Source organism: Tachypleus tridentatus, chromosome 1 (genome assembly GCF_004210375.1).
Source record: "Tachypleus tridentatus isolate NWPU-2018 chromosome 1, ASM421037v1, whole genome shotgun sequence".
Lineage (NCBI taxonomy): Eukaryota > Metazoa > Arthropoda > Merostomata > Xiphosura > Limulidae > Tachypleus > Tachypleus tridentatus.
In genome coordinates, this window is record NC_134825.1 from 164,853,181 (window position 1) to 164,872,468 (window position 19,288).

The following is a 19,288-nucleotide window of genomic DNA, read 5'->3' on the forward strand; positions in this document are numbered from 1 at the left end:
ACTGTTTGTCCGCAGACTTTCTGCAAAGCCGCTAGGAGCATCGTTTCTGTTTGTTGCTTTTAATTTCGCGAAAAGCTACACGAGGGCTATCTGTGCTAGTTGTCCCCAATTTGATACTATAAGATTAGAGGGTAGGCAGTTTGTCATCATCACTTACCGTTATTTCTCTGGCCTACAATTTTACCAGCGAATAGCAGGATTGATCGTTACATTATAACGCCCCCACGGCTGAAAGAGCGAGCACGTTTGGATCGATTATGTCTAGTGAATATTATTAATGTTGTATTTTGAGTAAAAAAATAACAACTATCAAGTAAACAGACCAAACTTCTGTTTAAATGGGCGAATAATTCTAAATGAATGCAATTTGAGAAAAAACTAAAATATGTTTATGTTAAAATAGATATTCAGCTGAGTAGCTTGTGTGAACTGAGTTTGTTGTGGAATATTTCCATTATTACTAATGCAGATGTATTATGATAAAAAGGAAACAGGAGGATAAAATTTCCAAAAATTGAAAGTTCTTCACAAGAACGTGAACTGTTTCAATCATGAAGAACGAAAACATTAAAAAAATTTTTCCAGTTTCCGTTCCTTTTGTTGTTGTTTTTCCTTCTCACGGAACGAAGAACACACATTATTGACGTCAGCAACATACGTATTTCCATTTTCAATGTGGTAAGGACAGAGATGTGTCGTAAGGACTTCGAACCAAATGAAATACCTCAAGGATATCCGGTTTCTGGGATAAGTGGTCCAGCTGAATGTTACAGGCCGAATAGAGATAAGTATTATCATGTCTTAAAATAAGTGTACGGTGCTAAAAGTTAATGTCATAAAATAACTTTGTGACTTCCAGGATGTTTATCGTTCATCAAATACACCAAGCGAATCGCCTTGAAACTAAACAAAATTCACTTCTAGAAGAAGAACGCTGAGTGTTGTTTAAATATTACAATATATTCATAAGCTGAATGTCCACATTACAGGTCAGGCTTAATTAACATTTGAAGTGTTTCATTATTTTCCAGCTACTTGTATAACAAGATCGTATTCAACGGAAACGTATTGGGTTATGTTTGTTTTTGAATTTCGTGCAAAGCTACACGAAGGCTGTCCGGACTAGCAGTCCCTAATTTTGTAATGTAAGACTAGAGGGAAGGCAGCTAGTCATCACCTACCACCGCTAACTCTTGGGCTACTCATTTGCCAACGACTAGTTGGATTGACCTTATCATTATAACGTCCCACTGGTGAGCACCTTAACATCCTGCCCATTCCGGGCCAATGGGTTTTGTAACAATTTTGTCTCATAACTTAAACCAATATGTCGTTGTTAAAGCTGTTAAACATATTTAAAAGACAGATTTTTCTCGACTCATATAAAATATATGTATATATTTTGTTGTTTGTTTGTTTGAAGTTAATCACAAAGCTATACAATGGGCCATCTGTGCTCTGCCCACCACGAGTATCGAAACTCAGGTTCTAAAGGGGGTGTGAATTTGCAAACATATTACTTTGTCACTGGTGGGGCAGAAAACACTAGTATCAACGTTGAACACTGTAGCTATTATGTATTTACAGAAATAGACTCTATTTACCGAAAATTATTTTATTTTAAAGTCTCCAACACGGACCTGCCATGTACGATCATCGATAAACAAACTGATAGTTTAATACATTCATCCCCCTTGCTGCCTACATATAAAACAATCTTCCTTTATCTCTATTCACGAATGTGACAGAACTTCGATCGTATTTAACACTTCATCAGAATAATTCTACTTTATTTGAACTTTCTAGAATCCTTATCTCTACAGTCCAGACAAATGTTTCTTCGGAGTCCTGTTTATTATTTCTGATGGAGTGTAATCCGTGAAGACGGATCTTAAGCTCTAACTTGAACATTTGTTTGCAATATTTTTATTAAAGCTTGAAACTGATCGGAATTTTCTTTCCTTTTTCTTTTGCACGCCACAAACGTACGTTGCCCTCTTAAAACATCCAACGTGTTTTCATTTAACATATGTATTTACTACAATTAATTTACAATTTTTTGACAATTAATTTACATGAATGTGAATAAATCTTGTCACAAATTAGTGTTATCCATGATGTTACAGGATACATTCTATCACCTTTTAATGTTATCCATGATGTTACAGGATACATTCTATCACCTTTTAATGTTATCCATGATGTTACAGGATAAATCTGATTACCCTTTGATGCTAATTCATCATGTTTCAGAATATATTTTTGTATCTCATGCCCAAATCTGGCAGCGTCAGTATTGTCTTTTGGATAAATATTGTTTGATCGTGCTACTCTTTAACAATGTTTGACCGTTCGTAAAATAAATCCGAATGCATAACATCCATTATTAATAAATTGCGTATTATTCTACAGTGTTTTCTTTTTTATTATCGTATTAATAAAGCGTGTGGTATTGTAGCATTTTGATATATAAGGCCCGGCATGGTCAAGTGGTTAAGGCATCTTCAGGCATTGGATTTCTAGATCCCAGCCCAGGCAACTTTTTTGCCAGACCCTGAATCGGACCGTTTGATTTGATCTGGATTTGAATGAATTACATTCATGTTCACATCTGCCCAACTTTTTCCTTTCGGGACAGGTCCCGGCCTTTCTTTCCACTGCTGCCTTTGCCTCCACCCAAAACAACATTTAGAGAGACATTCTCTACCCAAAAAGTCAAGAATAATAACGATAATTAATTTATTAAAATAATAAAAAAAAACCACCACTTAATCTTAATAACAATCCACGAAAAGGGACGAAGAGGAACCACAACGTTCCTGAACACCCCGGTTGGAGAGAGAACTCTTCTGATTTCTCTCTCTCTAAACTGAACCCCTGCCACGTTAGTTTAGTTTAGTTTAGTTTAGTGGTTAAGGCACTCGACTCGTAATCCGAGTGTCGCGGGTTCGAATCCCCGTCACACCAAACATGCTCACTCTTTCAGCCGTGGGGGCGTTATAATGTTACGATCAATCCCACTATTCGTTGGTAAAAGAGTAGCCCAAGAATTGACGGTGGTTGGTGATGACTAGCTGCCTTCTTTCTATTCTTACACTGCTAAATTAGGGACGGCAAGCGCAGATAACCCTTGTGTAGCTTGGCGCGAATTTAAAAAAAACCAACAAAACCAATTCAAATATATACACCTTTAAAACATTAACAAAATTTATTAGAGCTACTGCATTTTAAGTTGTAATATTAAGCTAATTTTAAAATTAAATTCAACCAATCTTATTTTATAAAACCCGAATGGAAGTATAGGAATTTTATTAAACAACAAAATATTCTTTTACAGCCTGAATCCAAGTTTGTCGTTTAGAATCTAATTATTATGATATTCTACTCTGGGTTTACACATGTCATTGAAGCTATAGGCTTAAGCCTGAACTTTATCCGAAAGTTATAAACTAAAGTCTGTCTTTTGGTGACTGTCTAATAAAATTCAGTGTTATATAGAAGATTCACTCTTTCAATGTTTCTTCGTCATTGGGGTTTAGATGTTTTTTTTAATAGTCCATTTAAATTTCTAAACGGTTTTACTCCAATATAACTGTATTATCCAAAATCCTAGAAACAGATAGAATAATAAAGATAGCTACAAGATTGTGTTGCGTTTTAAAGTATATCAACAGATCAATTTAAAGTCGCGCGTAGATCATTCATAATGCGTTAGTACAAGACGATGGTATTTTGGAATTTTTTGTTTTGTTTTCAACGCAGATAATACCTCCAACGGCTTGTGAGGATCAGTTGTGCTATCACTGCCACAAGGTAAGATTTTCTTCCCATTTCTTTAAGGTACAATGTGCATCCCATCAAAGTGAGACGAGGAATACAACTGTAAGTCTTCGAAGCTTTTCTTTTAATGGAGTTTGTTATAGTCACGACACTATATTATACAGCTTTGAAAAGAAAAGAACATTACTTCGGAAAGGTTCCAGCTAATGGAACTGGACAATAAGAGAAGTTAATGCAGAAACACTAAGTCTCTGGAGTATTTTCCATATGCTTCCAGGTTAATGTTACATAAATACATAGCAAAACTCGTTCTCATAATAAATTCAATTCTTCCGTACTCTGTGTATTCGTTTAGGATCACTTTTAGTATAATCTAGTTATCTAAGCCGTTTAATTCTAATTCTTGATCATAATTTTGAATTGTAGTTCCACAAAAAAAAACTACTATTTGTTCTAGAAAAAAACCGACATTCAGACAAAATAGACAATATTTGTCATTGCAATTGTTGCAGATAAAGGTAGCATCACAGCAGCAGATCAAGAAGTGTTTTTAGTAAAAGTTAGTGTTAAGTTTTGATCAAGTTTTCTTCTAATTCTTTGAAACTTATATACAAAATATAGGACAGAATTACTCAAAACACGGATTATACTCAAAATATAGGGAAACGTTTATTTCGAAACATAGATTATATACAAAATATAGGACAGAATTACCTCTAAACATAGATTATATATAAAATATAGGACAGAATTACCTTTAAACATAGATTATATATAAAATATAAGGAAACATTTACCTCGAAAAATAGATATATACGAAATATAGCGAAACAGTTACCTCGAAACATGGATCATACATAAAATATAAAATAGAATTACCTCTAAACATGGATTGTATATTAAATATAGAGCATATTTACCTCTAAACATGGATTGTATATTAAATATAGAGCATATTTACCTCTAAACATGGATTGTATATTAAATACAGAACATATTTACCTCTAAACATGGATTGTATATTAAATATAGAACATATTTACCTCTAAACATGGATTGTATATTAAATATAGAACATATTTACCTCTAAACATGGATTGTATATTAAATACAGAACATATTTACCTCTAAACATGGATTGTATATTAAATATAGAGCATATTTACCTCTAAACATGGATTGTATATTAAATACAGAACATATTTACCTCTAAACATGGATTGTATATTAAATATAGAACATATTTACCTCTAAACATGGATTGTATATTAAATACAGAACATATTTACCTCTAAACATGGATTGTATATTAAATATAGAACATATTTACCTCTAAACATGGATTGTATATTAAATATAGAGCATATTTACCTCTAAACATGGATTGTATATTAAATAGAGAACATATTTACCTCTAAACATGGATTGTATATTAAATACAGAACATATTTACCTCTAAACATGGATTGTATATTAAATACAGAACATATTTACCTCTAAACATGGATTGTATATTAAATACAGAACATATTTACCTCTAAACATGGATTGTATATTAAATATAGAACATATTTACCTCTAAACATGGATTGTATATTAAATACAGAACATATTTACCTCTAAACATGGATTGTATATTAAATACAGAACATATTTACCTCTAAACATGGATTGTATATTAAATACAGAACATATTTACCTTTAAACATGGATTGTGTATTAAATATAGAACATATTTACCTCTAAACATGGATTGTATATTAAATACAGAACATATTTACCTCTAAACATGGATTGTATATTAAATAGAGAACATATTTACCTCTAAACATGGATTGTATATTAAATACAGAACATATTTACCTCTAAACATGGATTGTATATTAAATACAGAACATATTTACCTCTAAACATGGATTGTATATTAAATACAGAACATATTTACCTTTAAACATGGATTGTGTATTAAGTATAGAACATATTTACCTCTAAACATGGATTGTATATTAAATATAGAACATATTTACCTCTAAACATGGAGTGGAGATGAGCATCCACACTTAACTTTGCGCATGCTTCATCGAGATTCTGATGCTTTTCGCAGAAAGCTGTAAAGAGCAAAAATTATCGATATATGACAATCCTTATAGTATGAATGCGTACAGATATGACAATCCTTACAGTGTGAATGCGTACAGATATGACAATCCTTACAGTGTGAATGCGTACAGATATGACAATCCTTACAGTGTGAATGCGTACAGATAATTCTTTTTTTACAAATGCTGAAAAAATAAGTCTATCACAGTAGTGTGAAAAGTGTATTCAATTTCTTTGAGCAAATTTCTCTTTTAACTTACTCACTGGAGTATAACTTTGGTTGAGCTGGGTTAGAAACGTATTATAGCACATACGTAAGCAGCAACGTGTTTTTCATTAATCAAATTAAAATTTATCAATATTTAGAAATTTTTTGATAAAGAATATATATTAGTTGATTGCGTGTCAGTCCAACCTGCGAAATTAAAATCAAAAAGTCAAATATATTTTAAAAGATAAGATAATCCACTATTATCACCTGCGGATAATCCTTCTCATATTAGTTTTTCATAACACTAAGAGATATCACATGATACGACTGAATATTTTATGATTTTATTTGTGATAAATAGTGAATCTAAGTGTTCTCATAATTAGCTAATTATACATCTAAACCTTTAATTTAAGAGAAAAAGGTTACAATAAAACTGTCATTCTTCATGTAGATGGACAAAAACTGCTCTGCTGACATGAATCTTGCTTTGGTTATTAATATAAAGAAATGTTTATATGCTAACGTATATTTGATAAAGTTGAAACGATAAAATTATAATATTCTTTAGAGATAAGAGGTGGAGTGTTATTAATGCTAATTATAACATATATGTCAAATTACGAGAAAACATGTAAGTACATGGTAAGTTTTTTTTCCAACTCGCAATAAACTATTTTAAAGCGTTACACGCCTCGTTTAACGACAGGATAAAACCTTCAGAAACTCACACAACTGATAACTATGGGTTTGTAATATAACCATTTATCACAAGCCACGGTCTTTTTGACATTTCATTTTTTAGTCAGTAAGTAGTGTAAGTCAATTGGGATTAGGTGTGGCTAAAATAAAGCCCGTCAGTTGCTCTTCGTACAATAAAAACTGATATGCTATTTTGGGCATGTACTTCAATTACGGGTTGAAGAAAACAAAGTCAGTCTTTAAAATCAGTATTTTTAAAACTATTTTATCCTTAAGGAACTATGAGGTGACATTCTGTTTCCTTGAATCCCTTAAGTTCAAACCCACATCATTTTAAACAGCAAAATGGATGGATATATAAATTAATTCAAACTATTTTACCCTTGAGAAACTAAAAGGTGATATAATAAGTTTTTGAATATTTTAAGTTCTAATCCAAATTAATTTCTAAGAACAAAATAAATGGTCTAGTACATATAAATAATGATTACAAAAGTATGTATTTTCTTATAGAAAATCTAAATCAGGCTATCTCCTGTGTCTACCAAGGGGAATCGAACCCTGATTTTAGCTCCGCAGAGTTATCGCTGTCTCAGCGAAGGGGGGCATGTTAATAAGTCTCAAATTTATGGTATTTGGCAAAATGATTGATACACACAATTATTTTAAACACAAATATTTTTAATGTACAAAAAATACAATTTATAATGACAGTTATCAGTTATTACAAGGGCCTGGCATGGCCAAGCGCGTAAAGCGTGCGACTCGTAATCCCAGGGTCGCGGGTTCGTGCCCGCGTCGCGCCAAACATGCTCGCCCTCCCAGCCGTGGGGGCGTTATAATGTAACGGTCAATCCCACTATTCGTTGGTAAAAGAGTAGCCCAAGAGTTGGCGGTGGGTGGTGATGACTAGCTGCCTTCCCTCTAGTCTTACACTGCTAAATTAGGAACGGCTAGCACAGATAGCCCTCGAGTAGCTTTGTGCGAAATTCCGAAAACAAACAAACAGTTACTACAAATGATGGTTTATATACAAGCACGTCCTAGCGGGGAACTAATCACAAAAGCTATCAAAATATCAGGAACGATGTATAATAGCGTATTCTGCCGATATTCAAGGTTGAAAAGTCCTTGTCAGTAAGCTGTGACAACACTAACGTAGTTTTCATTGCTCTTTAATAAAACAGGGTAAATTTATAATGGGAAACAGAATAGTGAAGAGAAACAAAACTATCATTCCAATCTATTTCTTCAAGTTTTCGATTTTCCCGTTCTGGTTTATAATACCCACAAGAATGTTGAAGAATCACTTTGGAGTGTTTGAAATTGGAACTTTGTTTATTATTTCAAATTCAGTTACGTTAGAATGAAAATTCATATCCGATTGAATGTGATATGAAACGTGGTACTTGTACATAAAGCAAAACTGCATTTCCTCTACTTTAACATGAACTTACAATTGTAAACTGTTGTGTTTCATCCAATATTCTTGTATTTCTTTCTTATTAATTACTTTACATTTGCATTTGTTTTTGTTAACATGTTTATTCAATAAAATACACAAAGACAAATCTTCATGGTACCAGCTCTCAAATAGAACAATTATATTATATTATATTATATTATATTATATTATATTATATTATATTATATTATATTATATTATATTATATTATTCGTTTAACTGTTTGACTGGCGGTTAATACCCTGAAAACTGTCACAAAACAACTTTTTATGCTCATTTCGTAACAGACGAATCAAATGTAAAAGCTAGAGATTGAAGTGTATTTACAATGTGACATTGAAATGGAAATCCACTTACTCTCTCTATACTGTAGGACATTGGGATGTTTTTCGTAGATCACGACACACCTTGAGCATCCTAACTGGCTGCAAAATGAAACATTACTGATGAAAACAACAGAATACATTCTTATAGGTTGAAAGTTTAGCAAAAATAAATGGTTTAATAAAAATACTTGATGTTAAAAAAAAAGCAAATAAACGTTACTTGGAATAGAGTTCTTTCAGTACATATAAATTATCCTCGCCATAAATAATTTAAAATATTTCAATACGTTTCACCACTCATGGGTTTTTCAGCTTGTTTGTCATTTTTGAGCTTAGTATGTCATTTGCTCAAGATTTGCCACTCTGCATACATATAATTATTACATATTTTATAAACTGGCTTATGAAGAAATTTCCTCTTTAGAAATATGTGAACTTTATGAATGACAAAGCGCTAATTTAGGAGTTTTGTTTACCCCTAACGTTAAGAAGAGTTATGTTTTTCTCGTGTTAGTGCAACAGTTCAATTTCACTTCCTCAATAAATACGTTTCTGTAACACAAATATTATTTTGACAAGTAATGTCATAAGATCCTCACTCAATACTTTCCTTTTTCCTATGTCCCCCATCTCCTCTCAATACTATTAATTACACATTTTGTTTATACAAGGAATACCTTTATAAATATATATTTATTTATATATTTGATATGAGAGGTAGGAAAGATTCCACAGAGTGTGTGAAAAAAAGTACCACAAATGAAATATATTTGTTATGGAAAGGTAATCGACTTAATACATCAGATAGAAACGTTAAAAGTATGGCATCGATAAACAAAAATTCGAACAAATAAAGAAGAAAGTATGAGAAATGAATATTGCCCCGCTCAGTAAAAAACAAACTAAACATGGGTGAAACGTCTTCCTTTGCAAACTATCAATTCTTCAAGTGGATCTATAAATACTTCAGTTTACAATTCACTCTTTGATTTCGTAAAACATTTTGTTCACTTTATTGCGTAATTAAACTGCCAATAAAAAGTTACCTTTTTCTTATATGTATAATTTTGTTTGTTTGTTTTTAACTTTCGCGCAAAGCTACACAAGGGCTATCTGTGCTAGCCGTCCCTAATTTAGCAGTGTAAGACTAGAGGGAAGGCAGCGAGTCATCACCACCTACTGCCAAATCTTGAGCTAATCCTTTACCAACGAATAGTGGGATTGACCGTCACATTATAACGCCCCACGGCTGAAAGGGCGAACATGTGTGTGGTGATGGGGATTCGAATCTGCGATCCTCGGATTACAAGTCGAGTGTCTTAACCACCTGGCCATGTCAGGGCCTAAATCGCCTCTGGACGATTAAAGAGTATTGGCTACTGATAATTATATGTTGTTACTTTTTGTTTGCTTCATAATATGACAAATCAACTAATTATTTTATTGAAGAAACTCGACATTATAATTGTATTATTATGTTGATATATTCCAAAATGTTTCAATTGTCTCGAAAAATAAAAGTAACTTTTAAAGTTCTTAATGATGGCGTATATCGCTAAAGATCGGGTTTCGATACCCGAGATTCATAGAGCACATATATCTATTGTGTAGCTTTGTGCTTAACAACAAACAAACAAATGCAATGAAATAAATCTGTTCTAAACGTTTGGGTAGAAATTAGGGACGATTTATTTAATAACTAACATTTCGCTAAAAACGTAAAATGTATTCTTTATTTAAGTAACATTTATTTATCTTATCCCTTTGACGATTGTGTGTGAAGTACAAAATTATTGTTCCCCACTGGTATAGCGGTAAGTCTACGCAATTACGACATTAAAATTGGAGGCTCGATTCCCCTCGGTACACTCAAGAGATAGCCCGATGAGGCTTTGCTATAAGAAAACACACACACATTATTTAAGTAAAATAAGCTTAGGCTTGAAACAGACTTCTGTTCTGACTTGTTACACCAATAAATCTCCGCGAAAGATAGTTTTTGTTATATTTGGTGTTATACCAAATTATTAGACGAGGACGTTTCGTATATATATATAGTGCGCAATATATCGAAATATAATTTCAATACCGCAGGTGAAACCTTTCGGTAAAGAACGGACCAAACATACTTCATTGGTAATTTAACTGTGACGGTACCATACGTTCGTTTACCAGTAAAGTTTGGATCACACAATTCAATGTTAGTTAAAAGTAAATGGATGAAGCCTGGAGGCAAAGCCTCTCTAGTGTAAGTGGATGACGTTTGGAGACAAGGCTTCTTTGGTGTAAGTGGATGAAACTTAGAGACAAGGCCTCACTGGTGTAAGAAGATGAAACTTGGAGACGGGGCCTCACTGGTGTAAGTGGGTGAAGCTTGGAGACGAGGCCTCACTGATGTAAGTGGATGAAACTTGGAGACAAGGCCTCTCTGGTGTAAGTGGATGAAGCTTGGAGACAAGACATTTCTGGTGTTACTGGATGAAGCCTATAAACAAGGCCTCACTGGTGTATGTGGATGAAGCTTGGAGACAAGGCCTCGCTGGTGTAAGCGGGTGAAACTTGGAGAGAAGGCCTCTCTAGTGTAAATGGATGAAGCTTGGAGACAAGGCCTCTCTAGTGTAAGTGGATGAAACTTAGAGACAAGGCCTCTCTGGTGTAAGTGGATGAAACTTAGAGACAAGGCCTCTCTGGTGTAAATGGATGAAGCTTGGAGACAAGGCCTCTCTGGTGTAAATGGATGAAGCTTGGAGACAAGGCCTCTCTGGTGTAAATGGATGAAGCTTGGAGACAAGGCCTCTCTGGTGTAAATGGATGAAGCTTGGAGACAAGGCCTCTCTGGTGTAAATGGATGAAGCTTGGAGACAAGGCCTCTCTGGTGTAAATGGATGAAGCTTGGAGACAAGGCCTCTCTTGTGTAAATGGATGAAGCTTGGAGACAAGGCCTCTCTGGTGTAAATGGATGAAGCTTGGAGACAAGGCCTCTCCACTTACACTGGATGAAGCTTTGGGCTTACTTTTACAATTAAACTTCAAGAACTGCAGCACAAACACCTTTAGTACAGACGTTACAAAGATTGTTGGTTCAAAAGGCCTAACGTTGTGGTAAGTATGTATGATGTGACCGTCTGGATAGGATGACACAACAATCCACAAGTAAACATTTAATCAAGATTCCTTAAACAAATGTGATTCTATTGTATTAAAACAACAACTAAGGATTCTAGTGTGAACATTCGAATGAATGAAATTAACCGTGAAGTAAATAAATATGGTTACCACGGTTACAGAATATATGTAAAACAGGTGCAAATAGATGGTTGTCACATGAGATTCTCTAGACTCAAGTGTGATCGAAAACGTGGCGTTGGCTTTATTTCTTTTCAGAACCATGTCTCAGCTAGAAATAAATGAATGAAAATAGCTCTATTTGTATTCTGATTCTCTGATATAAATTCATACCCTTGCCTTAAAAGAAACAATGGGAAGAAGAAAAAGGCTTAGACTTTTAAGTTTATTTCAAAGAAACAATCGATTCGTGCAACATACATTGCATATTCATCGATATGAAAAATCAGAAGGTAAAGGAGAGGTAGGTACATTGGTTATAAAATAGATGTAAAAATAAAATTTCAAAGACAAGCATAACTGTTTTTGAATTAAGCACAAAACTACACAATGGGTATCTGTGCTCTGCCCACCACGGGTATCGAAACCCGGTTTTTAGCGTTGTAAGTCCACAGACATGCCACTGAGCCACCGGAGGGCAAGAGGCATAAATAATTTATGTTTTTGAAGTAACATAATTTGAAAATTTAAACTTTGTAGTGAATAAAAGAGAAAACAAACTTTAAAGACGTTTGAGTTCACCCAGACAAACGATAGTTTACATTTATACAACACTAAATCAGGGCCACCATAAATCTAAATACAGGGTGATAAAGTCTGAATAATATTCTAAGGTTTGACGCAAACTTTAAACAATAGAATACTTTCAAAGTACGCTTCCTTTTAATCTGAAGGTTTCCAGAACATTAATAACGGAAAATAACCTTTCAACAAATATATTTCTGTTAAACAAACAGTTACAACCACGACTAACGAGAACATGTTGTTCAGTAACTAAATAAGAGATAGAGACAGTTAATTAAAAGACAACAATGTTTAGATCATCAATAAGAAAAGATTGGGAAAGCAAATGCCCAACATCAGTCTTGAATTAGAATTATCTAACGAAAGTTGGATCAATCTGAAAACGAGTCAAGCTTCAAAAGAATCGTGTTGAAATTAATAAACAAACACATTCGAATAGAAACTGCATATCACAAAGAAGAAACAAAAACTGATACGATGAACTTTATTAAAAATTAAAATCCTGACTTCGTAATAAACTCAAAGGAAGCCCAGAGGCAATAGAAGTATTGCTCCATGTTCAGATGACACACCATCTACAAATAAATAGCTGGCTAGCAATACTTCTTATTATGATGTGGAGGAACGTGATACTCCTTGTTCAGATGACACACCATCTACAAATAAATAGCTGGCTAGCAATACTTCTTATTATGATGTGGAGGAACGTGATACTCCTTGTTCAGATGTCACACCATCTACAAATAAATAGCTGGCTAGCAATACTTCTTATTATGATGTGGAGGAACGTGATACTCCTTGTTCAGATGACACACCATCTACAAATAAATAGCTGGCTAGCAATACTTCTTATTATGATGTGGAGGAACGTGATACTCCTTGTTCAGATGGCACACCATCTACAAATAAATAGCTGGCTAGCAATACTTCTTATTATGATGTGGAGGAACGTGATACTCCTTGTTCAGATGACACACCATCTACAAATAAATAGTTGGCTAGCAATACTTCTTATTATGATGTGGAGGAACGTGATACTCCTTGTTCAGATGACACACCATCTACAAATAAATAGCTGGCTAGCAATACTTCTTATTATGATGTGGAGGAACGTGATACTCCTTGTTCAGATGACACACCATCTACAAATAAATAGCTGGCTAGCAATACTTCTTATTATGATGTGGAGGAACGTGATACTCCTTGTTCAGATGACACACCATCTACAAATAAATAGCTGGCTAGCAATACTTCTTATTATGATGTGGAGGAACGTGATACTCCTTGTTCAGATGACACACCATCTACAAATAAATAGCTGGCTAGCAATACTTCTTATTATGATGTGGAGGAACGTGATACTCCTTGTTCAGATGACACACCATCTACAAATAAATAGCTGGCTAGCAATACTTCTTATTATGATGTGGAGGAACGTGATACTCCTTGTTCAGATGACACACCATCTACAAATAAATAGCTGGCTAGCAATACTTCTTATTATGATGTGGAAGAACGTGATACTCCTTGTTCAGATGACACACCATCTACAAATAAATAGCTGGCTAGCAATACTTCTTATTATGATGTGGAAGAACGTGATACTCCTTGTTCAGATGACACACCATCTACAAATAAATAGCTGGCTAGCAATACTTCTTATTATGATGTGGAAGAACGTGATACTCCTTGTTCAGATGACACACCATCTACAAATAAATAGCTGGCTAGCAATACTTCTTATTATGATGTGGAGGAACGTGATACTCCTTGTTCAGATGACACACCATCTACAAATAAATAGTTGGCTAGCAATACTTCTTATTATGATGTGGAGGAACGTGATACTCCTTGTTCAGATGACACACCATCTACAAATAAATAGTTGGCTAGCAATACTTCTTATTATGATGTGGAGGAACGTGATACTCCTTGTTCAGATGACACACCATCTACAAATAAATAGTTGGCTAGCAATACTTCTTATTATGATGTGGAGGAACGTGATACTCCTTGTTCAGATGACACACCATCTACAAATAAATAGCTGGCTAGCAATACTTCTTATTATGATGTGGAGGAACGTGATACTCCTTGTTCAGATGACACACCATCTACAAATAAATAGCTGGCTAGCAATACTTCTTATTATGATGTGGAGGAACGTGATACTCCTTGTTCAGATGACACACCATCTACAAATAAATAGCTGGCTAGCAATACTTACTTATTATGATGTGGAAGAACGTGATACTCCTTGTTCAGATGACACACCATCTACAAATAAATAGTTGGCTAGCAATACTTCTTATTATGATGTGGAAGAACGTGATACTCCTTGTTCAGATGACACACCATCTACAAATAAATAGTTGGCTAGCAATACTTCTTATTATGATGTGGAAGAACGTGATACTCCTTGTTCAGATGACACACCATCTACAAATAAATAGTTGGCTAGCAATACTTCTTATTATGATGTGGAGGAACTATACTCCTTGTTCAGATACTCTACTAGTATTATGATGTGGAGGAACGTGATACTCCTTGTTCAGATGACACACCATCTACAAATAAATAGTTGGCTAGCAATACTTCTTATTATGATGTGGAGGAACGTGATACTCCTTGTTCAGATGACACACCATCTACAAATAAATAGTTGGCTAGCAATACTTCTTATTATGATGTGGAGGAACGTGATACTCCTTGTTCAGATGACACACCATCTACAAATAAATAGTTGGCTAGCAATACTTCTTATTATGATGTGGAGGAACGTGATACTCCTTGTTCAGATGACACACCATCTACAAATAAATAGTTGGCTAGCAATACTTCTTATTATGATGTGGAGGAACGTGATACTCCTTGTTCAGATGACACACCATCTACAAATAAATAGTTGGCTAGCAATACTTCTTATTATGATGTGGAAGAACGTGATACTCCTTGTTCAGATGACACACCATCTACAAATAAATAGATGTGGAAGAAGCAATACTCTCTTATTATGATGTGGAGGAACGTGATACTCCTTGTTCAGATGACACACCATCTACAAATAAATAGCTGGCTAGCAATACTTCTTATTATGATGTGGAGGAACGTGATACTCCTTGTTCAGATGACACACCATCTACAAATAAATAGTTGGCTAGCAATACTTCTTATTATGATGTGGAGGAACGTGATACTCCTTGTTCAGATGACACACCATCTACAAATAAATAGCTGGCTAGCAATACTTCTTATTATGATGTGGAGGAACGTGATACTCCTTGTTCAGATGACACACCATCTACAAATAAATAGTTGGCTAGCAATACTTCTTATTATGATGTGGAAGAACGTGATACTCCTTGTTCAGATGACACACCATCTACAAATAAATAGTTGGCTAGCAATACTTCTTATTATGATGTGGAGGAACGTGATACTCCTTGTTCAGATGACACACCATCTACAAATAAATAGTTGGCTAGCAATACTTCTTATTATGATGTGGAGGAACGTGATACTCCTTGTTCAGATGACACACCATCTACAAATAAATAGCTGGCTAGCAATACTTCTTATTATGATGTGGAGGAACGTGATACTCCTTGTTCAGATGACACACCATCTACAAATAAATAGTTGGCTAGCAATACTTCTTATTATGATGTGGAGGAACGTGATACTCCTTGTTCAGATGACACACCATCTACAAATAAATAGCTGGCTAGCAATACTTCTTATTATGATGTGGAGGAACGTGATACTCCTTGTTCAGATGACACACCATCTACAAATAAATAGTTGGCTAGCAATACTTCTTATTATGATGTGGAGGAACGTGATACTCCTTGTTCAGATGACACACCATCTACAAATAAATAGCTGGCTAGCAATACTTCTTATTATGATGTGGAGGAACGTGATACTCCTTGTTCAGATGACACACCATCTACAAATAAATAGTTGGCTAGCAATACTTCTTATTATGATGTGGAGGAACGTGATACTCCTTGTTCAGATGACACACCATCTACAAATAAATAGTTGGCTAGCAATACTTCTTATTATGATGTGGAGGAACGTGATACTCCTTGTTCAGATGACACACCATCTACAAATAAATAGCTGGCTAGCAATACTTCTTATTATGATGTGGAGGAACGTGATACTCCTTGTTCAGATGACACACCATCTACAAATAAATAGTTGGCTAGCAATACTTCTTATTATGATGTGGAGGAACGTGATACTCCTTGTTCAGATGACACACCATCTACAAATAAATAGTTGGCTAGCAATACTTCTTATTATGATGTGGAGGAACGTGATACTCCTTGTTCAGATGACACACCATCTACAAATAAATAGCTGGCTAGCAATACTTCTTATTATGATGTGGAGGAACGTGATACTCCTTGTTCAGATGACACACCATCTACAAATAAATAGTTGGCTAGCAATACTTCTTATTATGATGTGGAAGAACGTGATACTCCTTGTTCAGATGACACACCATCTACAAATAAATAGTTGGCTAGCAATACTTCTTATTATGATGTGGAAGAACGTGAACGTGATACACACCATCCTTGTTCAGATGTGGACACACACACCATCTACAAATAAATAGTTGGCTAGCAATACTTCTTATTATGATGTGGAGGAACGTGATACTCCTTGTTCAGATGACACACCATCTACAAATAAATAGTTGGCTAGCAATACTTCTTATTATGATGTGGAGGAACGTGATACTCCTTGTTCAGATGACACACCATCTACAAATAAATAGTTGGCTAGCAATACTTCTTATTATGATGTGGAAGAACGTGATACTCCTTGTTCAGATGACACACCATCTACAAATAAATAGTTGGCTAGCAATACTTCTTATTATGATGTGGAGGAACGTGATACTCCTTGTTCAGATGACACACCATCTACAAATAAATAGTTGGCTAGCAATACTTCTTATTATGATGTGGAGGAACGTGATACTCCTTGTTCAGATGACACACCATCTACAAATAAATAGTTGGCTAGCAATACTTCTTATTATGATGTGGAGGAACGTGATACTCCTTGTTCAGATGACACACCATCTACAAATAAATAGCTGGCTAGCAATACTTCTTATTATGATGTGGAGGAACGTGATACTCCTTGTTCAGATGACACACCATCTACAAATAAATAGCTGGCTAGCAATACTTCTTATTATGATGTGGAGGAACGTGATACTCCTTGTTCAGATGACACACCATCTACAAATAAATAGTTGGCTAGCAATACTTCTTATTATGATGTGGAGGAACGTGATACTCCTTGTTCAGATGACACACCATCTACAAATAAATAGTTGGCTAGCAATACTTCTTATTATGATGTGGAGGAACGTGATACTCCTTGTTCAGATGACACACCATCTACAAATAAATAGTTGGCTAGCAATACTTCTTATTATGATGTGGAGCAATACTTCTTATTATGAACGTGATACTCCTTGTTCAGATGACACACCATCTACAAATAAATAGTTGGCTAGCAATACTTCTTATTATGATGTGGAGGAACGTGATACTCCTTGTTCAGATGACACACCATCTACAAATAAATAGCTGGCTAGCAATACTTCTTATTATGATGTGGAAGAACGTGATACTCCTTGTTCAGATGACACACCATCTACAAATAAATAGCTGGCTAGCAATACTTCTTATTATGATGTGGAGGAACGTGATACTCCTTGTTCAGATGACACACCATCTACAAATAAATAGCTGGCTAGCAATACTTCTTATTATGATGTGGAGGAACGTGATACTCCTTGTTCAGATGACACACCATCTACAAATAAATAGTTGGCTAGCAATACTTCTTATTATGATGTGGAGGAACGTGATACTCCTTGTTCAGATGACACACCATCTACAAATAAATAGCTGGCTAGCAATACTTCGTTATTATGATGTGGAGCAATACTTCTTATTATGAACGTGATACTCCTTGTTCAGATGACACACCATCTACAAATAAATAGTTGGCTAGCAATACTTCTTATTATGATGTGGAGGAACGTGATACTCCTTGTTCAGATGACACACCATCTACAAATAAATAGTTGGCTAGCAATACTTCTTATTATGATGTGGAAGAACGTGATACTCCTTGTTCAGATGACACACCATCTACAAATAAATAGTTGGCTAGCAATACTTCTTATTATGATGTGGAAGAACGTGATACTCCTTGTTCAGATGACACACCATCTACAAATAAATAGTTGGCTAGCAATACTTCTTATTATGATGTGGAAGAACGTGATACTCCTTGTTCAGATGACACACCATCTACAAATAAATAGTTGGCTAGCAATACTTCTTATTATGATGTGGAGGAACGTGATACTCCTTGTTCAGATGACACACCATCTACAAATAAATAGTTGGCTAGCAATACTTCTTATTATGATGTGGAGGAACGTGATACTCCTTGTTCAGATGACACACCATCTACAAATAAATAGCTGGCTAGCAATACTTCTTATTATGATGTGGAAGAACGTGATACTCCTTGTTCAGATGACACACCATCTACAAATAAATAGCTGGCTAGCAATACTTCTTATTATGATGTGGAGGAACGTGATACTCCTTGTTCAGATGACACACCATCTACAAATAAATAGCTGGCTAGCAATACTTCTTATTATGATGTGGAGGAACGTGATACTCCTTGTTCAGATGACACACCATCTACAAATAAATAGCTGGCTAGCAATACTTCTTATTATGATGTGGAAGAACGTGATACTCCTTGTTCAGATGACACACC

General features: G+C 34.7%; 1 protein-coding gene across 1 annotated transcript in view; it reads right to left on the minus strand.

Annotated features, from left to right (window-relative positions):
* LOC143229686 (uncharacterized) overlaps positions 1-19,288 on the minus strand; it is a 108,453-nt gene that overhangs the window by 26,120 nt on the left and 63,045 nt on the right. Inside the window, exons 3-4 of the mRNA XM_076462388.1 lie at positions 8,616-8,683; positions 5,808-5,888 (exon numbers count right to left, since the gene is read on the minus strand). Coding sequence (XP_076318503.1) covers positions 5,808-5,888; positions 8,616-8,683 — 149 coding nt within the window. The remainder of the gene's footprint in view (positions 1-5,807; positions 5,889-8,615; positions 8,684-19,288) is intronic.